The following is a 27,407-nucleotide window of genomic DNA, read 5'->3' as shown; positions in this document are numbered from 1 at the left end:
GTTTCAAATGTCCCAGAGGAATCTGAGACAGAAAACAAAAGATGTTTGCTCTGCTGCTCAGCACTGATCTATTGTAGCTTCTAGGTAAGAGCTGGGACTCAGCAGATCTGCTCAGCTGTGGAGTTCTAATGACCATTCTAGCAAAGGGCATGTGGTCACACCAGCCTAGCCACAACCTGCTCTGCGGGAAGTGACAGACTAGCACAAGGGAGACTGTGGAAGTAAAAGTCAGAATGTACAGCAAAAAATTAGATTTAGGGGTGAAACACCAGATGGTCTCAGTTCACACAGTAGCAGTCTTTGAGAAGAGGGAAGTATGGCCATTCCATCTAACACGCAGTGTTGGCAATGCCAGGTCTTTGATGGCTCACTTATTCATTTGGCATCTTTTCTCACACAAGAAATGCACATACTTACTCCAGGCAACTAATAATTTCAAGTTCCATTTACAACATGTAGACAAGTATTTCAAAAGCTAAAGGCAAAATATCATGTCCGCTGCTTACGAATGGTGGGGTTTTTTAACTTTTCCTACTCATATTTATAGGTATAATCCTAATTCATGGTTCTTTGTCCTACACTGAAAAAAAAAGGCAAATCAATAAAATTAAGGAGCAATATAGACTTAAGAAAAAAAATTTAAAATCCTTATCTCCATTACTTATTAAAAAAAAATCTTTATCTGAAGATTTTTGCTATCAAAGTTTGTTAGGTTTAATTATATAAAACATTTTTAAAAAGGAGATCCTACACAGTAGACTTCATTGCACAATAGCAGCAGGCAATTCTGCTAGGTGTAGATTATGAAGATATAAAAGCAACTCATGCAGCACCACTATCACATTCAGCAAAGCATTATTTGCTATTTTCTGTGGTATCATGACTGAGTGGTCAGGAGTGTGAACTTTATTTTTCTATTTTTCAGAACACTTAATTTGGAAGTAACACTAAGTGTTCTGAAACATTAACTACAAGTTTGTATTAGTGCTTAGTGCATCCCCTAGAACAACATGGCATCAAAATATCCCCAGACAGATTATAATTTTTTCAACCTAAACGATTCTATGGTTATATGAAAAGTTAGGTGGTTCATTTTACCTGTATGAATCTAATTCCCATCTCTCACTTACACTACTGCTTGATCTTACTGGTTTTATCCTTTTTCCATCTAGAGCTCTACCTAGACAAGAGAAGACTGGCATTTTTATCAGGGAATTATTAGTTAAAAATTGTCTTTGCTTTTCTGGATAAGTTGTAGCCCTTAGTGCAAGTGCCCAATGGGCAGGAAAGCCATCAATTTCTGGCACTTCCTTTTGCTGAAAGCAGTTTTAAAGCCAGACTGTAATTTTCTGACTTAGGGCATTTTTGTTCAAAAATGTTGATCCATTCATTAAAACCAAATATTTTGACAGAAACAAACATTCTCACAGCAAAGCTTGTGGGGTCTAGGATGACATGCTTGCTAAACTGGGAGAGTGAGAGACAGAGAGAAAATATAAGATTCTCTGGAAGACTTTCTCAAATGTCACTAATGCCATGATTACTACCTATATGAAAGCAGAAATCCCAAGTGAAGAAAGCTCAAAAATTAGAAGAGGGTATTACCCCTATCAACATAGCCTGTATAAACAGCAGGACAGCAAAACCATCCTCTCAAATTTCTATTATAAAACTGGTGCTCTAATCCAACTCATATCCATTTTGGTGATCTCTCACACTTTTTCCCTGAAACTGGTGGGAATATGCCTGGGCCAATGCTGCTTCACAGACTGCCCTGATATCGTCTGCAAGGGTACTAACTGCAGGAGACAAGAGCATGCCAAGGAAGATGCGAACAGTTATGCAAAATGGACAGCAGCAGGCCAGTACTCTGGCCTGGGCACTGTTTGGTTTATTAGCAAGCCCTTGCCAGGCACTGCTGATAAATCTGCATCACCACTGCATCAAGTGGAGAGAAAAAAGAAAAGAGAATGGCATTCCTCAGGGCACTTACCTCAGGAGGAAAAAAAAAAAAAAAAAAACAAGTTCAAGTTCCTGCTCCAAATCAAGCAGAACAGAAATTAACTGTGTGAGGAAAATGCCTCGGAAGCACCCCAGCCAGACACCTACTGATCATTCTAGCATTTACACCTCTCTTGTTGTTTATTTTCTTCCACCACAAAAACAGTCAACCACTTCAGCTTTGTTTCATCTCAGCACTGCTCCTTGCACTGGACAGAAATGGAGAACAGCTGTGGAGAAGGAAGGTGCATCCATGATATGCTCAGCTGATGGAGCCCAGTGCTGGGGCATGCATGGAGGACCACCCTCCTTGTTGGGATGTTCACAGGAGAGAACAGCCAGGCAAGAGATAACAGCAGGGCAGAGAGGCATCATCCACACATTCACCTGCACAAGCTACTTCTGCACAGCTTCTCTCCACACAGAAAGAAGCACAAGGTAGCAGCTAGGAAAGTGAGATTGCAATACCCTGATGTGGAAGTGGAGGTTAGGAAAGAAACATGAGAGGTTGTTCAAATCCTTTCCATCACTGTGCCACTCAGTGTCTGTACCCGATTCAAACTAATAAAGCAGGTGGGAAAAAAATGTATGCCAGTACGATATTGCTCTTATCAACTGCTTGCAGCCCCTCATCTGATTTCAGTAGGACTGCTGTGGTCTGGAAGCCTTTGCTTTGGAAGGCTTTGAAGTCAAGACCCTGCCTCTCACCTGAGAGACCTCTTTGCTTACCTCCCAAATTTTGAGGTCAATCACGTCAGGGAGACAAAATCTTGCCTTACCCCCACTGGAGTCCACATAGCTTCTGCTGGGTTTAGTGCTGTGATCCAAGGCCCATGACTATCACAAGACCAAGATACTCCAGCCCATCCAATGTTACAAGGCAAGACTCCCAGCTGGCCTTTCCACAACTCTTATGGGAGCTTAGAAGGAGCCAGAAGCAGGAACTGAGGTCTCACCAAGCTCTTCAAAGCACTCCAAGGAAAGCTGCTCTTGCAAAAGGTGCTGGCTTGGTCTTGGAAAAATTCAACCCCAATATTGCAGCGCATTGCCCATGCCATTCCTATTTGAGCCATGGATATGAAATCAAATTCCCAAATTTAAGAAATAATTCTGAAACACTAATTCAGGTCTTTGAGCAATTGCTCTCATTCCTCTCATCTCTCTCACTAACTCCATTTATCAATATATAATATATATTTCCATTTTGTTCTCACTAACACATAGTCCCAAGAATATGAATCTTGCCTGCCTGAAGCTTCTTACTTCTACTAAAAATCAACAAGGGAAGGTCTTTCTCAACTCAAACAGTGTAAAAACAAATGGCATAAACCATGCCTCTCATTCCCTTTTCTTGACAAAGTTTCTCCAAGGAGAGCAAGAGGACTATGAATACAATAAACAACTTTCTAGTAGATGTATTAGTAAAAGAAAAAGGCAGTTTCAACATAACTGTTTCCATTTCCTACCCCAAAAGAATACAGATTTCTCCATTATTTGTTTGCTCATAGAAAGCCTTATAAACAACATAGGAAGAATAACAAAATCTGTCAAAACTCACATTTCAGCTATTTCAGTGGGGGTTTTTAACATCGTATGAAGGAACAAATCTTCTGTCTCTATTCAAGAAGGCCTGTCTCTTATTCAAGAAGGCCAATTCAACAGATTCCACATGCATATAAGCATTCTGTAAGATGTTCTCAAGCTATTCATCCTGGATTAGCTGGCACTGCAATGATTTACACTGGACAGGCTGGCCTCACTTGATTTAACAAAAAGTGAAGGAACAGTTAGGTGCATGAACTACAGGAACTTACATCCTACTGCCAATTTTTTTTCCTTTTTTTTTTTTTTTGGTCAGAATATAAACTAAACTGAAGTAAAAAACCCCAAATCCAAGCTAGAGTGTCATAGTGTCAATCAATTTTATGATAACCTTTATAGCCAGCAGTCAAAGAAACAGGTCATTCCCAACACATGAAGGCATTAAACAGAGTGTAACACAAAATAGCTGTTTTACAAATATTTCCGTCCAACTCCGTACTCAGGGATAGAAGTTAAATCTCCCAAACTAACACAAACAAGGAACTTTTTTCTTCTGTGATAAAGAGTCTGGTCAAGCTGTCAGTGTCTACACAGAGAATTCTTTGTCCCACAGAATCTTCTCATGCACTGGAAAAGCAGTGAATGAATGAATGAAAGAAAGAAAATACCTTTTTTTGACACCTTTGATGAAACATGCAAACAATCAAAAGAAGACTGACACCAGAGAAGTTTAAAACCACTAGAGGAATTCAAAAGTAACTGACTGTTACAAACAAATTCCAGAGGGTTCATAATTATTATCAGACCAGTAAGAAACAGAAACTAAGATTTAATACAAAAAAAAAAAAAAAAAAAAAAAACCACAAAAAAAAACCACAAAATACAGAACGTTTCAACCCTCCACCCTTCCAACAAAGAATGTTATGGAGTGTTCTAAAAAGAAGAAATAAGCTACTACCTCTTTTGGCACAGGGAACAGCCATATGCAGCTTTAACATTTGAAAATTAATCCCATATTACCTAACGTCTGCTCTGCAATTATTGGCTTAAGTGGTGAATATTGGCTTAAGTGGTAAATACCAAAAACTTTTCTCAGTGTAAGAGTTTTGCAGCAGATTTTGTGGTGTCAGAGAGGACACTTCACACTGCAGTCCAAAAATACTGACACTCATACATCAAAAGCAGGGAATGTACAGTTCCACCTCAATTTTAATACAGTGGTCAAATGAGAGAACAGAATTCATGCATCGGGAATTCACCTCTGGCAACTTATCTCCTTGTAGAATAATAAATCAGCATGAAATAAAATGTCACAGATAAGTTCCTCCTACATACTGAAAGAGGTTTGATACTGTTGTACAGTACAGCCCATTTGACAGCAGATAATCACAAGACACCAACTGCTGTGAAAACAAATGCTAAGGAAGACAGAAATTGAATAAATTAGCAGAGATACAAATTAAGTGTAGGAAATGCCTGTCCATAATACACTATTGATTTCAGTTCTCTGTTCCAGGATATAAAAAGCACTAACCAAAGGAAAGAATCATTAAACGACAACCCAGCAGCTTTATCCTTTAAGGGCCTAATATGCAGTATCTCAACAGATATGAATGTAAGATTAGTTACATAAAACCATCTAACCACAAAAAGAGGAAAAAGCTTCATTATCATCACCACCACTATTGATGATTAAATGAAAATATATGATGGAATAGCAAGACCAAACATATATTACAACCCCGTCACAGAGTAAAATCACCCCTCTGCTGACTCTTCCATAAAGAAGAAGAAGGTGAGACAAATTCACAAGTGAGGAGGATAATACACCTTAAACTGAGAGATGAAACACAGAGTAAGCAGTGTTTAACAGTGTTTCTACTCAGACTTTTGGTATCCCTTCATTAACACAACTAAAAATATTTACCTTGTTACCATGAAGTACAACACATATTAGGCAGGGCACTGTCTGTGCTCAAGGTAAAGCCCTGAAGTCAAGAAGACATTTATAACTTCTACCTTTCAGACATATGCCATATAAATCTGCCATACAAAAAAGATGTGTTCAGCTGCTTGAAATTCATCTGAGCAATTACTGATGTGTAATTTGAATTCCCTGACACCACAAGAATTTTTTCTGAAATTATCCCTCCACACCGTGCCCAAAACTACCACTGCCTGAACGCCTTGGCTGCTCTAATCAGTGGAGAAAAAAGGAATGTCTGTGGAAATGTATGGGCAAGTTAGGAAAGGACAGTTACAGGTATTGTTTCAGATTCTTTTACTATAACTTTAAAATATTTTAATACATTAAATACTACAGAAATGCATTATCATCGTAAGAGGGGAAGTCAGCTTTGATACTCAATTAGGAAAATAAAAAAGCATTTAAGTGAATATGAAAAGATTACTATATTTTCAGTAGATCATTTCAGGAGCATCTTTTTGTGATGACTGCAACAGCCCAACTTCAGCAAATGCCCAAGTCTGAGACTTACATGGAGAACTTGATAGCCCAAGGACAGCATTCAATACATGACATTAGAAGGGAAACTTTGTGAGACCAGCCCTGCCAACTTCTTAAGACACAAAGCCTTACATTGTTGCATGACCATGTCTCTGTGGAGGTATTCATTTTTGATGATTCTCAAAAGGGAGCCAGCAAAAAGGAATAAAAATAGCAACTACATAAAACTAGACAACACAGACTGAATCAGTCAACTCTGAATCACATTAACTATTTTTATTTTATAAACAATATCATAAATTTTAAAAACCTCTACAGTTTAGGAAATGCCCTCAAGGTAAATTCACATATTTGCACCAATGTCCCTAGACCCATGCAAAGAGAGGATAAGTTTTTACTCTGATTTATTTTCAAAAACACCAAGTATGAATAAATGCACCTTTTCCCACTTCTTAAACATTTTTATTTTCTCGTACCATAGAAATGGTTTTACCCTAGAACCATTAGTTGCCATGAAAACTTTGTAAAATAAAGCACATGAAAAGGTACTTGTGTGATAGCCAATTACATCCTTCAGATACTGCCACCCTCAGCCTTCCTCATCCTCATTCAGCTCCTCGCTGCAGAAAAGTAAGAGATAGTACTGACCTGTGTAAATTGAACTGCAAGGCAGCAGTCCAATGCTAGTGCAACTTTTTTTTGACATCTCTGTGATAAAAGGCTAAAGCGAGTGCAAAGGAGTGGAGTCAGGTCTGGCATTGCTACTTTTCCCACTATCTGTGATGACTGCTGCGACAGGGACTTCACAAGAAGTTAAGAACTAAAAGGACTGTTACAGCCAAGTCCCTGGTCAGAGGTGGGCAAGGTCAGAGATGGAGATCCAGCACTGAAGAAGCAGTTATTTAACATCAGCCATCCAAATGCTTCCTTTTAGCATCTACTTTCTCTTGTCTTTATTGTCATTCATCATGAAAGAACATTAAAACCATAAGAGAAATGACACGAGACACTTGTCTGGTTGCAGTATTACCCACACCCAGGTCAGCCCCCATTTCTGCACAGTTAAACTGAACAAACACTATTCTGGCACACAGACATCTCTCTATACACTCTAGCACAGAGGATACCTGAATGTGTTTATTAAAAGCCTAAGGGCACATCTAATGCCATCCAGGAGACATTCAACTACCCCTTTACAGGTATAAAAGTCCTTTTATAAACTTGGTATAATGATCCTTGGGAATGTTCTCCTTGTTTGTTTTGTGGTTTGTGTTTTGGTTGGTCTTTTTGTTTGTTTTTTACAAACAGCTAAACTGCAGAAGATGGGGCCTGTGAGAAACAGAATAGAAATTGACTTGGAGCATCTTCCAGCATAAAATAATTGTCACCAAGCTTCCTAATGAAAACTTGTACACTCATGTAAAAGAAACAGACATTTTGCTGTGCTTGAACACTTTTTTTTTTTTTTTGTTATTTTGTACTGACACTGTCAAGAGAGAATTATGGGACTGTACACAAAATAAAAACTACTAGGAACCTAAAGCAGAGCTCACAGGTTTCTCGTGCTAATGACGTTTTAGAAAGTGCACATTTGAAAACTCCTTTTTATTCTGTCAGAGAATCATAGGGCAGTTATCTTTAATAGCTATTACTCAAACATATAGATAAAAAGTATCTTATTTCTCTAGCAGTCTTCATTCTATCAAAAGGATAATCCTTAAATGCTATGTGCCATTCCCTTCAGTTTTTTAAGGCTGACGATATTTTGAGTAAAGTGCTCTGCCATTCATGGGAAGATGTAAACCCATAACTGGAGGAATTTTTTTTTTTCTTTTTTAAGACTGCTTGCATTGTTAAGAACAATGAAGAGGTGGACTTACAGGGCCAGCTTGGTCAATCAGTGTAGCTACAGAGACACGACAGTTTTATACTTGTTGAGAATCTGGTCCTTGTCGTTATGAACAACAATAGAGAACTGGCTTTTCATGTCCTTCGTGGTAAAAGACATATAAAGAAAAACCCTTCTTGCCTTTCCCTTGTGACTTTTTACAAATCTGCACAATGTACCTATCCAAACACTATAAATATTTACAAATTATCTGCTACACAAAAGTTTTGTTCTAATTTATGTTCAATTTTTTATGCATTAATTAATATACTTTCATTAGCCAGCAGACAGGTATCAGTACTTACCTGTGATCTAAATGGTGAATAGAGATAATAACCCCTGAATTCAAATGGGCTTGTTTTAAGGTCACCAGGATTGTGAATTCACATTTATTTCTTAACTTCTGAAAAAAGATCTCAGCTGTTTCTGGAGATGCCTTCACATTTCTTGAAGTATCTAAAAGAAACATGAGAGGAAAAAACACTCAATATAAAATCTTATGTTACTTTACATTCTCATTCAAATAGCTTACAAAATAACAGGCTGTTTCTGAGAAGCACAATTGGACAGGCAAAAGCAGGGATCAAAATATTTAAAACATTAGTTTTGCATGCAATGGAAGCCATTTAGACAAAACAGAACACATTTTCTAGGACACCCCTTCTGTTCTGGGGAGGGGTGGTGTTTTTTTTTGATCCAGGGTCATAACTCTTACTTTCTTCAGGGTTGGCTAGATGGTACCTTTTATATTTCAACCAAACTTTGGGCTCGCTAGCAGTGAAGCACAGTGCCAACACTAGACATGAGCCTAAATCCTGCCACGTGACCTGAGCAACTTTTTAATGACTTCTAAAAGATGTTATGCCTAATACCATAAATACATAAATAAATATTTTTTAAAAAAAACAAAAATTACAAACTATTTACTCAGCTTTAAGTAATAGTTTAAAAATTCACCAAATTTCACAATATTTTATCACTAATTAATTGCTCTATACTCCATTTGGGTGATATCTTCCTGCTGCTTCTTGCACAGGATGTCATGAACATTTGTTAGAGTAGTGGCACATGTATACCATAAAGGCTTTACTTTTAAAAACCCACACAAAGCCTAGACCGATGCAATATTTCTGCTGAATTTGCACATAACATGCATAGAAAATAAAAAAGGCCCAAGCTTAAAACCTCTAGAGAGATAATTTACAAATAAGATGTCAAATGCTAGAAAAATAATTCCCAATCGCCAGAATACATTATACCAGAAAAAAAAATTAATATACATTTTTAATGCACAAAATCAATTCATTAGCATGTGTAATCAACTGTGTAAGAACTAAATCAGTTCACAGGCATCTTGTCACAGCAATTTGACCATTCTGCTCTGCTTGGGGACAGTAACTCAGGAAGAACAGACAAGAGCTAACAGCAATAGAACTGGTGATTTTCTTTCGGCAGCACTGGAGCTGAGCTATCGAGTACACCACTCTCAGTTTACACCACTGTTCTTAAAACAGTTTTACTCTTTAAGCTGGATCTATGAAGATGCTGCTCTCCATTAACAGAAACAGTTTGTTTTGGTTTATGAATCAGGAATATTTTAATATCTGTTTAGGAAATGCAACAACCTGTGCAACTGTGAAGTCCTAACCAAGCTCCTGAACAGTGTCACATCCAGTTGAATTTCATGTGTTTTTCTTTTCCAAAAGAAAAAAAAAAAAGGAAAAAGTTAATTTCTACCAAATTCCTATGATATTCTCATAAGCAACTGATGAAAGAAAGTATATGCTTAACACCCTCACCCTCAAGGAAGGCCAGCCCATACAATTATAACTATGCCCCCCTTCCATTCTAACCGGAGCTACTGGGATGTAAACACTGCTCTACAGGTGGCCTGCACTTCAGCAAGGAAACAAACCCTCACCATCACATGGATCTCTTCAGAGCCACCCCAGTCCTCATGGCTGTGTGAGAGGCAGGGGAAACACAGAGCTGCCACAACACCCACAAGACAGGGATAATTTATCAGGTCTCTTCATGTCGCCCTGAATCATGACCTGATCACTATACTGGATGAGAATTTTGCATCCTTTATTGTACAAAACCTTATCTGGGTACCCTATAATCATTCATTGTGGCCTCAGATACCCTTCTTGTATACAGACAATAGCAGCAAGGCCTGATTCCATCCTGCTGGCAGCCTAAATACTAAAATTACCATCACACCAACTGCTGGAGTGCTACATTGCCAAAACACATGGCCATTCAGTTTTCGTATTGCAAGTAGGTCAGATTATACTTGCTGCTCAAAAAAGCTGCACAGCCTTTTGAATTATTACTACTTTTATGAAGTACAACACTCTTTGCTCAGGGCAGGCACCAGGTGGATTTCTTAAAAGCAAGATGACTGAAAGGTCCTTGATCTGTCAGATCCATTCTTTTCACACTAACACAAGAGTGCAAATCCCTCCTTCCAATTGCCTTTGAACACTAGCAGTAGGTGCTTGATAGATCACCAGCTGTGCTCAATAAATATTGCTACAGGCTTCTTCTTGGTATTTGGCTCCTAGTAATCAGTTTAAGACCCAACAAAAATACTTTACTGGAACTGGGCTTCTTCCATAATAACTTGGAAAAATCAAATTGGTATATCTCAGACAATAATTTGCAGTTTCTCAATAGTTACATAAAATAAAAACCTCATACCATGAACATTTCTAATACACAAAACCAGAGGCATAAATTTTTTTCAACTTGGAGTGCAAAAATAAGAAGAGAATTATTAGTTTGAATGAGAAATTTATCCCTAACCACAATACATATATTTTGGGTTTATTTTCCTAGAATATTGCATGTGTTTGGTTTGACCACAACAACTCACAAAACCATAGTGTCATCACTCCATCTTTAGAAACAGGAAAGTGACAATTAAAGAAACAAAAAATACCAACTCAAAGCATGTCTCACTCCTTGTTCAGGCTAGATCCTTTAAGAGCTAACATTGCAAAGCAGCCTGAAAGCCCAGCAAAGAAAACCACGGACCATAAGACCTGCAGGAACTCAGCCCTTCAGAAAACAAGCTTAGCAGCTGCCTGTGCTCCAAAAGCCCTCACTATTAGGACACATTTCCCCTCTCAGAGACAATCTGCAATCAGAGCTCTGCAGCAAACACCAACATCACACCAGTGTTTCCTGGAAGTTGTCAAGAGCATTGTCATTTCAGTCATGTTCATGAGATAATAATTACTGCACTTTCAACAAAGACAGTGAGTAACTTTCACCAGGACTCTCTCCACAAAAGGACTTCCACCAGTCCAAACAGGCAGTGGAGAAAGAAGCAGTTTTACCCTTTGTGGTCACCAGCCTTTTAACTGCTTTCACCATCCCTGTGGTGACAACTGCATTTATAAAATCTCATAAAAACTTATGAGGAACTACTACAGGCAACTGATCCAGGTATGCCTCCTCACAAAAAAAAAAAAAAAAAAAAAAAAAAAAAAAAAAAAAAAAAAAAAAAAAAAAAACAGGAACAAGTTATGGGCAGTAAGCAGGAAAATTTCCATGCACCAGCAGCATACTAAATCACACTGTGGAAAGACTTAGGACAAGCCATTCACTACCATTCATTTCCAGTCCACAATAAAAGAAATCAGTTCTTAAACGGAATGAGTACCTTTTCCTAGCAAAGGGTATGCTCTCAAATTTTTTGAAGAGCATCGAGAAGTATACATACAGTATGAACTGAATTATAAAACAAATTCCTGCAGAATAGTCTCTGAAGGAGGCATTCTAACTAATTGAGCTCCACAGTTTGTTTCATGTGCACATAATCAGCTTTTAATAGCAGCATCTATAAATCAATTCTGCATCTGACTGTAGCTCTGCTGAACTATCCAAATTAAATTCTAGTGGTTTGTGAGAAGAAGGAAGGCTGAAGGCTAAAATGAGGATGAAAAATATAATTGGCTCAATTTTATTTCAACTTCCTACTCTAGGAGGGATGAGTGTCACAAGCATATATTCACATCCTGTCACTTTCCCATATTCGTTTTTTGTTAATATTTTTGTAACTAGGATTTCACACAGCCTTCAAAGGGCAACTGTTTACTTTACATGGTTCTTTTATTTAGATAACAAATATAAACTAAGCTGCACCCAGCCAACCAGGCAGCATTCAAAGCCAATCCAATAGCAAAATCTTTACAAGGTTGGCAGAGTACAACAGGATTTTAAGTGGAGCACAATGCATTCAAATTCAGGAGTTGCATTCCTCTAACGAAAAATGAAGATACAAAGAAGTAAAACAACCTTTATTAGACCAAAGCCTTGATGTGATTTGCATTAAATCCTTCAGTAGAAAGGCTGGTTCTTTTGCTATTTAAACTGATATATGAGATCAGCTCATAAAACATTTTGAACTACTTTACCCATATACATTTTTTTATTCCCTTCTCAAAGATTCCCAGTTTGTTTCAGAGAGAACAGCAAAAAAAGCAGCTGTAGTTTTCCAAACCCACGTGAACCTGAGCTGGATTCTCCAAGGCTGTAGGAAGGAGCTCTGCAAGAGTCTGGGGAAGGTGTTGCAGCTCTACCTGAAGTTTTAAAAAACTACAAGATACAGGGTAAACACTAACCCTTTAAGACTCCCACTGGGGCCATTCCCAAAGGGTGTGCTTACACTACAGGGCCCAGGAGCACTGCCCAGTTACCAAACCTGGGTGAACCCTAGAACTACAATAAAAATATATGTCAGGATACAACCAGGTATATCCAGACCTCTATGCACCCAAGTGCCCCCCACAAACTGGATCCAACCTGGTCTCCCCAGAACAAATACTCACAAATGCCAGGAACAAGGACTCCAGTAATCAAATTCCCAAGTGGCATGATCAGGACCTTGGGATACCCCACAGACTGTTTAGGGACATAGCCCACAAACTGCCCTTGTAGTTTTGATACCCTCACGGTGTGGCGTTTCTGCCTTCTTATTTCCACTAAAGAAATGCTTCAGCAAGGATGCATGCAGCCAGAAATGCAGTAGATGAGAAGGAGAAAAGGAAGAGGGCAAAATGCTCTTCAGCTGAAATGAAACAATCGAAATAAAAACTGACTTGAAGCCAAATCATTAAATCAAATAAAAACAAGGGGGAAAATGTCACAGTTTGTTCTTGCAGCATTTGGGGAGGTTCCAACTGCCTTTGCTTTGTTCTGAATGTCAGCTACAGCTTTGGTGTGTCATCCAGCAAGGGCTTCCCTCCAGCTCAAACCATATGCAAAGTCCCACAAGTCACAATGGACTGACGCTAAAGACTAGAAGACCCGTTTCTGAACACATTTTTCCCCAATTACATTGGCTGTTCATACTTATATCCTTCAAAAACAGTAATCGTATCACTCCTGGCCAAAACTCTGGCTCACCTATATGCTATATACTGATGTTTTAAAGTCATTTTGGCACAGCTGAGAACACAAATTTACTGTGGGACAAGAGGACGGAAAGGTACTGAGAGCCTGGACAACTAGGCTTAAATCAGGACAACTAGGATAGACTGTGCAAATCCATGACTGTCTGTAGAAAACGACAGTTGTAATATAATACATATTCCCTGTGAACTGACAATATTACCACTGAAATTTGCCTAGAAGCATTCGGCAAGAGATGATACAAAACAAGTTTGAGGGTGATTATACTAATGGCTGGGATAAGCCTCTGAGCTTATATATCAACCGGCTGCTTCCTAGAAACCAAGGCAAGTCAGGTGGGACTGAATTGTTCTGCGATGGATTCGGTACCATGGCTCTCTCTACCTTAGTCTTAACCTGCCACAGCAGAATGCTAAGACACTTAGATGTCTTTCATCTTTCCTTGGCTGTTGTCCCTTCAGCAAAGAGGGAATTTGCACCAGGACTACAAGTGGGAAAAATTTCCTGTAATGTAGAACAGCCCAGCTGCACTGCAAAAAGTCAGGCGTGCTCTTCCAAAAATGTCAGGTCCATGAACAAGGATTTAATGACTTTTGGACTCAGCAGGCAAAAAGTAAATGAAAGATTTAGTTATAGAACAGGTTCTAGTAACTGTATCTGCAATAGCATATTTCTGACAGTTTTTCAAACCTTTTGCAAATGACATGATAAAAAACCTAATTGCAGGCAAACCTGAGCTTTGAACATGTAGGACTCCAGTTTAGAAGTCTGTATTCTCAGCACAGGAAGCTGAAACAGCTGATTTGCTAACAAGCAATACTGATCCTGCCACACTAGATTGTTAATAAAACAACTCCCATCACACTGCCACAGAAAATGAAAATGTGCTCTCCTGAATATTTCGGAAAGGAATTTTAGAAATGTATAGATCAACACACTGGGAAGCAGCACACATACAAAAGTAGTATCAGGAATTTTTAAAGGCATACATGATACAAAAAACATCTGTTCCTTGTACATCAGAAATATTATCCCTTTCAGAGAAACTGTCATCATACTAGATACTATCATCAGGAGAGAAGCTTCTACTGAGTGGGGACCTATGACATGACAGCAAAATAATGAAGATAAAAGATTTCTGTTCTTGTTACTGAAATTCCACTCCTAGGAAATTAAAATGTGTGATGCACAGTATACTCTGCACCATGCATTTATTACTGTAATGCTTTCTGGTGATTTATAGGTTCCAGGTTATCAATTTTAAGATGCAATAGCTTTTTTGATTACCAGTTTTTCCTAGCCTATATTCCAACACTGTTCTTAAACTCTTTTTAAGTTTTGAAGATGCTTTGTATGTGCTCCCTCATAGGTAGAATCATGTACTGCTACTTAGAATTATGTTGTTTAGGTTTTTGACAGCCAAAACCACTATAAAACCTACTATGTTTGAACAAGGACACCGATGCAGCACAGAGTGGGATTTCTTTTGTTTCTTCATTTCAGCAGAGGTTTCAGCTATATTTAAAAGTTTACAGCCTACTGTAGCTTTATAAATATATATGTGTATATAAACATAAACTCCCTTTACGCACAAAACAGCTTTCTAGAAGCTGCCTTGAGAACACCTTGAAACCTGTGGAGAAAATCAAGCCTGCCTTGTTTCCCTTGCAGCTGCCATCTGTGGCATATGCACCTAGTTATGCTTGGTTGCATACTGTCACATGAGCACTTTGAGTCAAGCTGACCTAACAACAAACAAAAATATCACACCAAGAAATGCTGTTAACACTAGGACATTGAAGAGCAGAAGAAAAACAATGCATCGTCTTCCAGCCCTACTAGTACTGTAATAAGGGCATGACACACATGAGAACCGCTAAAAGACTGATTTTATTTTCATTGTATAGCACAGCCAGAATTTTAACAGTTATTCAATTCACAGCAAAAGGGGAGGACAGGAGGAGGAGAAGGAGATAGTGCTGCCAGCCTTTTCCAAATGGAAAGGCAAGCTACCAAAGGTAAACAAAGCCTAATCAATTAAAAACAACAAAGTACAAACTTAATGGCAATAATAAATCATGCAAGCAGATTATGCTACATGTAGATCAAGCTGCATTATATGCCCTACCCTTCTCTCTGAAGATGTGACACAACTCAAATTCTCAAATATATCATATTCCAGTGGTGAACTATCATACGATGACAGACCATATAAGATCAGCACCCACCACGGCACCTCTGAATTAGGATCATGCTTGGTGCAGGCAATCCAATACCCTCTCAGCAACACACCACATCTCCCCCTCACTGTGCAAGTGTCAGTAAGACTTACTCATGCTCTCTGCTCAGTCATTTTCTCTCAAAACCTCCTTTTGTTGTGACGAGTATGCTGCTCCTGAGGAATTAACTCCTACAGCCTATGTTTCACCGATTCATCTAGGCTGGAAAGGACCTCTTGAGATCATCTAGCCCAACTGTAATAATTTGTGGATGACCTAGAAGGTTTATCTTTCTTCTCCATGAAGAATCTGTTTCTCCCTCTCGGTAGCGATTTGGATCTCTCATTCTAGGTTTCCTTCATCTCTGGCTTTCTAGGGTGTAACTGCCTTTTGCCCACATTAGGGTTAACTACCTTCAGCTAACCAAAGCTCTATGTGTTAAGAATTTAAGTGCTGATTTCTTTTCACACAACACAGTGGTGAGCTTAACAAAGTATTAATATGAGATCATTTTGCAGATGACCACAACCATGCAGTCTGCATGAAAGATTAACTTCTGACAAAACAGAATGGCCAACAGCCACTGACACACATAGAAAACACCAGAAAACTTAAACCTGTATCCTAACAGCAAAAATAGAGCAAGCAGAGCAGGGGGAGGGAGGCCACCACTGGAAAAAATTGTATCTGAATATGGAGACACATCCAACACCTCTGTTGTTAGCCACAGGTCTCCAGCAGCAGATTGAGCAAACAGCAGCAGATGGGGGGAGAAGGCAGGAGACTGAACTGTAAATAAAATTCAAGCACTAGCAGAAACAGGAAGTGGCAGAGAGACCACACCTGATGGTAGAGGTAGGACACCAGTGCCATCAACCATATTGGCATACTTGGAATAATTGCTACTCGCAGGGTAGCTGTTTTGATGCCAGAAAAAGGAGAGATAAGAAGATTTTGAATTGGGAACATCAAGAGGAGAAATACCAAGGAATACCATATACAAAACTCAGCTGTGAGCAGGGCAGACAGGTAGAAAATATATGGAAGGCTTGAGCAAACCTTTACCAGAGATTTCAAGAAAGCTGGGAAAGACCAGAGTTCAGATTCTCCAGAAGTTCCTTTTTAAGTCAGGTATTAATGGAGTCCATGCTTCTGTGAATATGCCCACTAGCCCTGATGAATCAGCTACCAGTTTAAACTCATGCTCAATGTATAAGCTTGGATGAGTTATAATTACAAAATGTTTCCAGACTCTAATTTGCTCTTGTAGGCTTATTTTAGCCCAGAATAATCAAAATATATGTAAGTGCACCATAGAACAAGTTTCAGGAGAATACAAAGGCACTAGTTTGATAACCCCGCTCTCCAGAGTACAGAAAGACTTAAAGGGTCTTTAAGACTTAAAGGGTCTTTATTACCTGAACAATTATGTACAATGACTACAGCACAGCTGAAGTTTCCTAGATATTTTATTTCATTCTATCTTCTAAAAAAATCAAAAGTATGGAGACTTCCACCACTTCTTTTCAGCAGCTATTCCACAATCTAAACTAGTTCACTCTGAAAGTCTCCTTTTATCTTAAATCCTCTCCATTTGTAGTATCATTACATTACTCTTACCTCTAGCTCTTTGAATACTAAATAATTCCTTCATTTTAAACCACTAAGAATCTTCTAATACTAGACACTTATCATACAACATTTTTGTCAATTCTTGGACAAGCTGTACATGCTCAAGTTCTTTCAAAAGCTTTCTTACTAAGCCAGTCCTTTTGTTACTGTACAATCTGGTTTGCTGTTTTTCTCTTCAGTCCCTGCAATTCATTGATGTTTTTCTGAAATGCAGAAACCCAGAGTGAATGCAATAACCCAGACGCAATTTTTTTTAAAAAATTCAACCTCCCAGATCTCTTACTCCCATATGCTTTCCTTATGCTAATGGTGTGTGCAGGGATTCTCAATAAGAGCAACACTGAATAGGGTACACAAGGTTTTCCTCAAGTCAACCTTCTTCCTTGAATGAGAGCTGAGCAAATCTAGGGACTGTTCCAAGTTCAAGGCATATTACTTAATGTTACGGAAAATTTTAAGAGTGCCTTTGGAACACCTGGGGCACAATATGCAAATGCATGCTTAGGGAGCTATTAAAACACAGATTATTGACCTCAAAACTAGAAAAGATCCTTTGGAACCCTTCTGGATCATTACACAGCTGTATCTAGAGACTGATGGACTTCCAGACCGAGTCAAGGCTGGTGCATGTTATCTTCGCTTTTAGGATAAGCACAACGGACGTGACCACCATCTAATTATACTTAAATAAGCATTTATGCTGGGGAAATTGTATAAACATTGCTCTAACAGAGTATAAACATAGCTCTAACATTACAATTGGAGGTCTTTCTCTTATTATACTCCATGTTTTCAGAGAAGGAAATAGCCACTCAAATTCCACTAAAAGAATTCTCAGTTATGGATCGCTAGCAATATTGATTGTAATGGCTCCCTTGGAAACATTACAGTCTATCATAGCAATGTTGGTGCTGCAGTAAATATGTTAATCTGCTAAAAGCCTTTTTGAACATTGTGACTTCGGAAGTCTCTTTCAGTCTACTGGTCCTTTTAGACCATGCCCATTGCTTTAGCACCTTGCAACAGCTCAGAGCTGTGAGCAGCTTCTCATGAGATGACTCAAGTTAAAAACCAGTTTTCTAAGTTTGTGTGTCTCTCTGAAGTCATCAGCATAAACCCCCCAAAATAAAGTATGCACCAAAAAAGCAAGTAAAATGTTGACAAATAAGAAGAATTTTTGCTGTAAAATTCTTCCATGTTGAAAATGGCTACAGAAATTTCTTTCTATCTGAAATATCCAAGTGAGCATTCATAGCAGGTGTTGATTGTAGAAAACATGTCCAGACAAAAAAAAAAAAAAAAAAAAAAAAAAAAAAAAAAAAAAAAAAAAAAAAAAAAAAATTAAAGTACCCTTTCTTAAATTTCTCCTCAGATTTTCCTGAGAGGAATTCATTTGGAAAATGCCAAGTTGGAAAAAATAACATTTCTTAAGCATTGAGACAAAATATAGAGGAATCTAGACAAAAACAGATGGACAAGGAAAAAAAAAAGCTGTGAAAAATCCTTTTTCACCCCTTATTCAGCTGTACCTCAGCAGTACAGGTATGAGAATACAGCTGCTCAGTGGATCTGCACCTTGGCACAAAACCAAACAGGACGAAATATAGGGAAGAGTCACTATAAAGAAGTACAGTTTTCCATGACAGCTCTATAATCCAGCCCTTATCCAACGGTTTTAAATAACTTATGAACTCAGTCCTGTACATCTCTTAAGAGTCAGTGGAAACAGTGAAGTTAACCATACCTGGAGCTATTTTTCCAAGGTAGCACCTGTATACTCTGGAGGATACAGACTAGAAGAACATAAGATGGGGAGGAGAGGAGAGTAAAAAACCTATTTCCCACATCTTATAGGCAGAAAGTAGAGGGAAAATAGACATTGTGACTGATCTAAAAGGGATGTGTAGGAAATGCTGCTGTCCTTTGTGACATCTCACTGGAGAATGAGCCATGCTGCAATGAGGGAAGAAACCATTAAAAAAAAAAACAAGCAAGTCTAGGCACACTTTGTGACTACAGAACTATGCCACAGCAAAAGTAATTATATAAGGGTAGCGAGACCTCATTTTCCCCCATCACTTCCTCTTGCTAATGCAGTCCTCCCCCAGCAATATGGAAAGATGCACTCGACAGCTACCTAGAAGGGTCATTGTCCTCTCTTCTCGGGGCACATATGCTGCATGTGCTGGGTTCTCTCTGGCACACAGGACAGATGCTGTCCTGTTGTCAACATCAGTTCTTCTAACTTCAGTCAACACCACTGCCCCCCGCCACACTGCCAGGAGAGGCTGCCAGGTAAGCAGCCATCTGCATCTGCCTGCTCTTGACAGGGACGTCAACATGGAAAGACGCTCTTTGGCCCCACTCCTCCAACCATCAGGTCCCTTTTCATGGACCAACCAGGGTTCTGCCCCACATCCCCACACAGATAACATCGTAATGCATTCTCCTTTCATACATGCCTTAAAGCTGTACATCATACTCATCTTCAGCTTTTCAACAAAAATGCCAGCTGGAGCCCTGAGGTAATAAAATTCCCAACAAGGATTTTGTACTTGCAATATTCTAGAAGAAGCCTCATTGTAAAGGCATGAAGAAGCAAATGCAATTCTGTCTGCCGTTAGTCATTATGAACCGTTTGGGGCAATACTGAATGTATAAACAATACATGTTTATTTGCATTAACCTGAACAACCAGACACTCATTAAAAAAAATTTTAGAGATTCATCATTGTCCCAGTAGAAAACAAACCCCCAGGGACTTCAATTTATTGCAGGTATCAGATACAACCTGACTGTGAAAAGCACAGGCTCGAGTCCACAAGAACACAGTAAAACATGACATTACTTTAAATAGAGTCACACCCTGCTGATAAATAAATGCAGGTATTAATTCACTCCAAAGGCTGACGTATCAGAAACTGGAGATGTCCTACCAAGCCCAGGCAAAGCCACCAAAGTCATGCTGGAATTTAACAGACTGAAAGGCGACAAGAGCCCATAACAAGACACGTGGAAAGAGATGAGAGGAGGAAAAAAATTGGGGAAAAAAACCAAAAACAAACAATCAAAACCCCAACAAAACAACAACAATAAAAAGCCCCACAAATGACAGACAACAAAAAAAGCATGCTTTAAAGGGAATAAAGGGTTTAAAGGGAATATTTAATCTCTGAGATGATTACCTTTCCCTCCCCAGAAAAAGCCCACTGCAGAAAATCAAAAGAAAACAAAACAAAAAAGGACAACAAAATAACACTTTGTGTATAATACCTTTCCTTGAAATGAATAATGACAATTTTTAGAGCTGAATTTAAAACAATTCTGTTGCTTAACACTTATACTTCTGTGATAGCAATGCCTAATACACACTCTCAACAACAGTATTTATTAGAAACTTTCAGCATAAGAGAGTTGCAATCACCAAATGCCACAGTCCAAGTTTTATATCATTCCTTAACATTATTTGTGTCAACTCTGCACTAATGACTACATTCAGGGATTACAAGCTTCTCAGTTTCTGTATCTGCCATACATTAGGTTCCCATTCACTTTCCATTTCTCTACTGTATGATTACAAGCATCAGTCAGAAGCTCAAGATATTTAAGTCTTTCTTCCATAACTTTTTCCCCTTTATTTTACAGATAAACCAGCACAACCAGTTAGCAAGCAACACAATCTCCAGTTCTGGGCATATTCATGAATATTCAGCTTGGGTAAGTGCATCATAGCTCTCCATGCATTAAAATTCATGTTTTAGGATGGAAAACATGCAGGATCCTCATGCAGGATCCTCCTTTTTTTGGGTGGGGTCTTCAAGCAGCAGACACTTCACAAATACCTCCTCTTGCTACAACTACTCCTCCTTCCCAGAAGAGGTTGCTGAATATTAAGTTCTTCTGGAGCAAGGGTATGTCTCAGAGGAGAAGCTACACCAGCAAAAGCAGCCCAGCTTTCAAGGCTCTCCTGCTCTCCTTCAGCACCCAGCCTGGCTCCCCAGCAGCATTAATCACAATCCTGGCAGTGCCCTACCACAATGGTTACTGTTTGCACAGGTGCAGAGGTGACTTTAGAAAGTATCAGAAGTGGAAGGCAGCAAACGGAAAGCTTATGCTGTTATTCCAGATACACCAAAACATTTGTGGCTACCACATTGTCATAGAGCAATTTTTTACATTAGGCATTTCTAACATCAGAAAACATGCCAGTGCCTACTGAAATTAAACTTTGATTAAAACTTTTGCTCTCTACAGATGATCTCTATGATGGAGGTCCCACATTTTGAGGACTCAGTGCTTCTGAGTGAAAACAGTTTGCATGTAAGACAAAAAAAAAAGCTGCAGATAAGTATTCACTCTGCAGTCAGCTAAGACAGTTGGCAACATTAACATCCTCATTCCCAGCTGTCTGTTACCACTCCTCTGGGAGATGGATACAGCTGGAGAAAGGGGATATTACAGGACTCCAATCCATGTCACTGCAGTCAGCCAGGTTCGCTTCTGAAGCTGGCTGATTTTGCCATCAGCAGACATGGGAAGACTCGTATAATCTCTTGCTTTGGAAGAGTTGTGGGGACAGTAACCTCTAGCTTCTGGGCAGTGATGAGCAGCTGGGAACAGTAATATTTTCAGCAGGCTCAGCTGGAACCTGGAGAAAGCATCTGCCCACAGTTTCAATAACAGGTGGCAAGAATAAGCTGTGTGTGTTGAGATCCATAGGCAATGTAAATCCTATTCCTGTGACAAAAAGTTTACTCATCTCTGCTTTTAAGGCTTTTTAAGCTTCCTTATTTAATAAATGTCCAGAGATGACCTCATGAGACAAAACAGAGTGAACTTTCGAAAGGGAGAGTAGAGTAAGATAGAGTAATATTTTCTTGCTAGTATTTTAAAACAACACACTAATGATCCAGTCATACAAAAACACATAACACATCACTTATACACAGAAGCCTATTTTAGTTTTTTTTTTTTTTTTTCTGTCAGCATTTTGTACCAGCCAGCACCAATTCAAACACCAGTACTGCCAAGTCCTTTCATTTATCCCACTGACAGTTTAAATTATTTTCTGGTGTTTCATAGCACATCTTGATCCGCATCAGAATATATCATATTTTGCCTCTAAAATTGTCCTTCCTCTGAATAAATTCCAAATTCTGCATTCAGATACATAAGCTCTCACATTTTCATGACTGACATGTCCTTTTTATTTTTTCCTTAAATGCACGTTTCTGTGTTTGTAACCATCTGACTCCACTCTTCCATCCACCTTTCAGCCTTCCCTTTGAAGAGAATATACACCCTTTGATGGGCATATACTGTCCTTACACATCACCTGGCTTTCATTTTTGTTGCCTCTCATCCCTTGATTTACAGTGTACCTTCCACCACTCTCCACTGGTGCTGGAGGCAGTTGGAAGGTGTCTCCATTACTACACACACACAAATACTCTGGACAAAGACAGTCTCATGAACAGCATCTGCTCTCAACAAGAGAGACCCAGAAAGACTATCTAAATACTCTATCTATAAAATACATATAATACAGAATTTAAAGGGAGGGTGACAAAATATTATTGCCTAGTGAAATGCCAGAGGAGACCAATTTACTCTTGAAGCCCTTCTTTAGGTTGTGACACCTCAGAACACGATTTCCTACTGCCAGTTGAAATATCTGGCTTCACTGGGACCTTGCATGAGCTTAATGTTCTATCTTCTAGCATAGACTTGAGTCAGTCATCCAAAACCCTCATCACCCTTCAGACTCTGTGGTTGTGGTTTTGTCTACTTCTTCAAACTCCCCTGTGGTTACATATGCAACAAGTCCTTTTGAAGCAATATGATTTCCATATTTGCATAGGAAAATAGCTATGTTGGACTTTCATCTTCACCTATCTCCTCAAATCACATCAAGGCAGTATCCTTACAAAAAAAAAAAACAACAAACAAACAAAAAAAAACCTGTAAGAATGACAATGTGCATTTCTCCAAAAGCCTTCTTTAACTACATTAATTACACTTCAGTCCACCCATCTGGTTTGGGCTTTATCCAAGTGTCATCCCTGTTTTGCAAAGGGAGGAACAAAGGTGTTGAAAATTTCACTGACTTACATAAACAGTTGCCAACAGAGAGACATTAGTGACATAGATAGTCTGACTTCTGTTCTGCTGCTCTGACCAGCGGAGGAATAATTTTACTCTCAACATATTTTGACATAATAATATCTGCTGTTGGCTAGAAAGTGCTGGCAGATGTTCACATACAGCAACACTAACATTTTTGAAGACTTCCTCCTGTTTTCTATTCATAATTGTATTTTCCCACAAGCTACACTGGAATATTTTACAATTACTTTGCAAATCATATTTCCAGAAAAAGAAGTCCCTGCAGCTAACTAGACACAGATTACAGTGACATTCTGTTGCTACCATTCATGGCAATCAAAGAGCACCAGACACCTAAAAAGCTGAAGTCAAGTACACACGCACACTAAAAAAAGTCCAAGTAACAGCAAATTTCCAATGGCTAACATTATTTCTAAATCATGGCACAAGACTGTATGTGTATAATCTAAATTATCTTGACTGGACAGTGCCAGACTAAAATTACATTTAAAGAGTAACTGCTTACTGTCTTATATGACCTAGAAATAAAAGTATCTTTGAAAAGTCACTTACACAAGGGAGAATTTGCCAGAACAGCCAATCAGTTGCTAAACCTTTATATTGAAATTTGATGCTACATCTAATTAAGCAGTCAAAACTGACTTTTTGCCTAGAAACTGAAGTAAAGAGATTATTCTGCTTCAGCTATATATATAATTTTCCCATCAAATATCTTTAATTGTCTATTACCTGTTGGCAGTTGAAAATGCCACATTCATAATTTCCTTCTAAAATAGAGAACAGCATTTAGGACTTTGAATGGTTTAAGGTTATGTAAAGTAAGGCCTTATATCAGTTGAGAATGTGGTCTATCAAAAAGGCAACATACTAAAGTGTTGTAAATACGTATATGATACAAGAAAAGATTCGCTATCAGAAGAAACCAAGAGGCAAAGGATGGATCACAAGCTGGAGCTTCCAGAGTTAAGTTCACAAATCATTTAAAGTAATTTGCATCATTCTCACAAAATCTTTTCTGTCTAGGACTAAGGCTTAGCTGGAATAAGGAAAAACCCACACAGACAAACCAAATTTCAAGGCAATACACACACACGTATTTGAAATTCACACACTGCAAATACATACATTAAGAGGCACACATTGCAATGTTCCCAAAGTGTGAGTTCTAAGAGCAGAACAAAAATGACTAAGTGGACCCAGCGGTCTGATCAAGGAAGGAAATTTCTCTATTTCTAAATGCAAGTTCAAAACTGAAAATCTCTCTGCTCAGTAAGGACCCCATTTACTATAAGAAAATCAGTAGTCATCTTATGCAGTAGCAGGGAAAATTATCTCCAGTCCTGCAGGGCATTAAAGACTTCCTAAGGGACACTGAGTGACTTCAACCACCATTTAGACACAAGTGTTTTCATCCCTGTTATTCCTCCGATTGTTCTCAACCAAATAAAAAGGCTGCTGGGAAAATTTAAAACTCCTGTCTTCTTTTGTTACAAATAAACTGCTAACTCATTTGGGAACTATGTACACTTGTAATTGCAAAGAACGAGGGAAAAACTTGAAAAAAAGTAATTCTTTAGCAACCCAGTAATTTTTTTTTGTCCTGACACTGGGAAAATATACCAGCAAGTCTTATTCTTCCAAACCTCGAATCCTGTTACCACTGAAGACAAAATGAGTTTTAACTCCCTCACCCCAATAGTTATAGCACAATGGGGCTTCAACTCAGAACCATGCCTTAAAAATTATACCTATTTTAGGACACGACACCAATCCCATTGGCACAAAAATGCATTGCCATTGTAAGCAGCAGACCCCTTCACCGAGGTCTCTGCTCTGCAGCCACAAGCCCATCACAGATGTTTAAAACCAGCATGTGCCACTGTTTCTTAACACATGCCCATGCGTCTCTTCATTCATGTCCATAGTGACACATGCTGGCAATTCCAGGGAAGAACACCACTAGAGAGGTCACCTAAAAAAAAAAAGCCTTTGGCAACTATTAACTTCCCAATAAATTATCTTATTAATGCAAGCATGAAAAAGAAATTCCTTTTCCAGATCTTATCTCCCTTGGATCGTAACTCTTCTGTACGTGAAACACAGCCTCTTGCCTGTTGCACTAGAAGTCTCTTCAGAGCCAAGCTAAACTCCTGGCATGACACAAGACGTCAGCAATGAAGTTCCCCTATCTTGAATGTACAAGCTGATGTGGAGATTTGCTTTTTTTCATCAGATGTTGAGCCACATTCCTCCTTCTTGCTTAGTCATAGATTATAAGGAGCATTTAATCATCTTTAAGAGAAGAGACTTGCTTCTAAAGGCCAGATTTAGGCTTTTTTTTTTTTTTACTAAGATAGACTTCGGTTTTTTTCCCTAAAAATATTGTTGATTCCAGCTTCATTTAATATCTCAGTATATTATTAGAGTGTAATTCAAAAAAACACTGACAATGAGCAAGTGTATGGAATGTAACCCATGCTAATATATTCAACAAGATTTTGATTTTTTTACAGTCTTTTATTAATTACAATATAAGAAAGTTTAATAATTTTTAATAATCTTTAATAAAAGATGTATTTTTGGAAGATAGAAGACTACTATTTTATTTCTATTTCCACTATTAACAAAGAAACAATCACAAGCACTAAAAGAGACCAAAACTCATTCATTGTTTCTCAGGAGGGGTATGTCACAGAAGCTCCAAAGGGCCACTTTCCTTTGGCAAAAAAAACGTGTGTTCTTATTTCCAGCCATCTGCCTCCCTCCTCCGGGGCACTTCATTTCAACATTTTGCTCGAGTCACATAAAACTTTCAGTGAGGTTTTCCTTAGCTGGAACTGGGATATGTTTAGCGTTTCCCAAGTAAAGCAGTAGAGTGGGTGGTGCTATTATTCATCACCGCACCCCACGACTTACAAAACATGCCATCTGCCATCCCCGTTCCTGCTGTACTTTAATTAAGCGTCTACCAGTCAAAGGAAAAAAATGGGGTGAGAGAAAAAAAAAAAAATTAAATAATGGGAGGAGAGAGGTAAAGAAGAGTGAAAGAAAAGCGAGCAGGAAGGGAAGGTACGGAATCCCGAGATCTCAAAGCAAGCAAACCTCTGGCGGCGGGGGGACTTGGGGGGACGCGCCCCGTGCGCGGCGCCGGGGCCCGACGGCCACGGCCGAAGTTGCGGGGCCGGGGCGGCCGTACCTGAGAAGAGGAAGGCTTTGCTCCCGTTGTGCAGCCCCGGCACCTGGCGCACGCCCTCCGTGGAGCCTCCCAGCTGTAGCTCGGACAGCACGTCGATCTGCAGCGAGGGGTCCACGCCAAAGCCTGAAACTGACCAGAAAGTGCCGTCACCTACCCGCCGACACCGCAACTTCCCGAGCACCCCCCTCCAGCACCTCCGCCGCTCTCCGCACCTGCGGCTGCCCAGGGGCCAGAGCATCGCCGTTGCGAAGCTCCGCCGGCCCCGCTCCCGGGTACTCTCCCGGCGGGTCCGGCATCCGCCTACCTGGCCCCAGGCAGAGGAGAAGGCAGAGCGTGCTCAAGCGGATGCCCGACTCCATGGTACAGCGACGCGCTCAGTCCATAGTCCCCCCCTCCGGCTGCTACGAGCGAAAAGCCTCCGGGGCACAGGCTAGGTCCCTCCCCGCCTCTCACCGAGCGGCGCGGGGTCCGCGCCGCCCCGCAGCGCGCATCACGGCGGGCGCCGCGCCGCCCCGCCGCCGGCCGGAGCACACAAAGGCGAGGGTGGGGGGCGTGCGGGCAGCGCAGCCCTCCGCCCGCGAGCAGACAATGGGGAAGCCCGGCGGAGCTTCCCGCCGCTGCCGCCGTGCGAGCGAGGCCGCGGCAGCCGGCGGCGCGCCCGTGCCCCGCAGCTCCCGGCCCGCCGCCGCCAGGCGCAGCTCCTCCGCTGGAGAGCAGCCGCCGCCGCCGCAGCCTCCGCCCGGATCCCAAGGCAGCGCCGCTCTCCTCCCCGCCGTCCAGCAGGGACAGCGGCGGCGGCGGGAGGGGCCGCCGGTTTATGCCACGGCCACAGGAGCCGCCCACCGCCTCCGCCGGGCCGGGCAGGGCTGGGCAGGGCCGGGGGAGGTGCCGCCTCGCCGCCCCGTCCGCCGGGGG

General features: G+C 40.0%; 1 protein-coding gene across 2 annotated transcripts in view; it reads right to left on the bottom strand.

Annotated features, from left to right (window-relative positions):
* NELL2 (neural EGFL like 2) overlaps positions 1 to 26,942 on the bottom strand; it is a 133,572-nt gene extending 106,630 nt beyond the window's left edge. The window contains exons 1-3 of one of the 2 annotated variants that reach the window (XM_053978297.1): positions 26,797 to 26,942; positions 26,493 to 26,621; positions 8,204 to 8,354 (exon numbers count right to left, since the gene is read on the bottom strand). In XM_053978297.1, the coding sequence (XP_053834272.1) occupies positions 8,204 to 8,354; positions 26,493 to 26,621; positions 26,797 to 26,851 (335 nt within the window). In that variant the 5' untranslated portion in view covers positions 26,852 to 26,942. The remainder of the gene's footprint in view (positions 1 to 8,203; positions 8,355 to 26,492; positions 26,622 to 26,796) is intronic. The other variant, XM_053978298.1, reaches the window with a different exon arrangement.
* Positions 26,943 to 27,407: the final 465 nt, after the last annotated feature.

The sequence above is a fragment of the Vidua macroura genome, chromosome 5 (assembly GCF_024509145.1).
Source record: "Vidua macroura isolate BioBank_ID:100142 chromosome 5, ASM2450914v1, whole genome shotgun sequence".
NCBI classification, from domain to species: domain Eukaryota; kingdom Metazoa; phylum Chordata; class Aves; order Passeriformes; family Viduidae; genus Vidua; species Vidua macroura.
The sequence above is the reverse complement of the archived record's forward strand: the minus strand, read 5'-3'. Positions and strand labels throughout refer to the sequence as shown.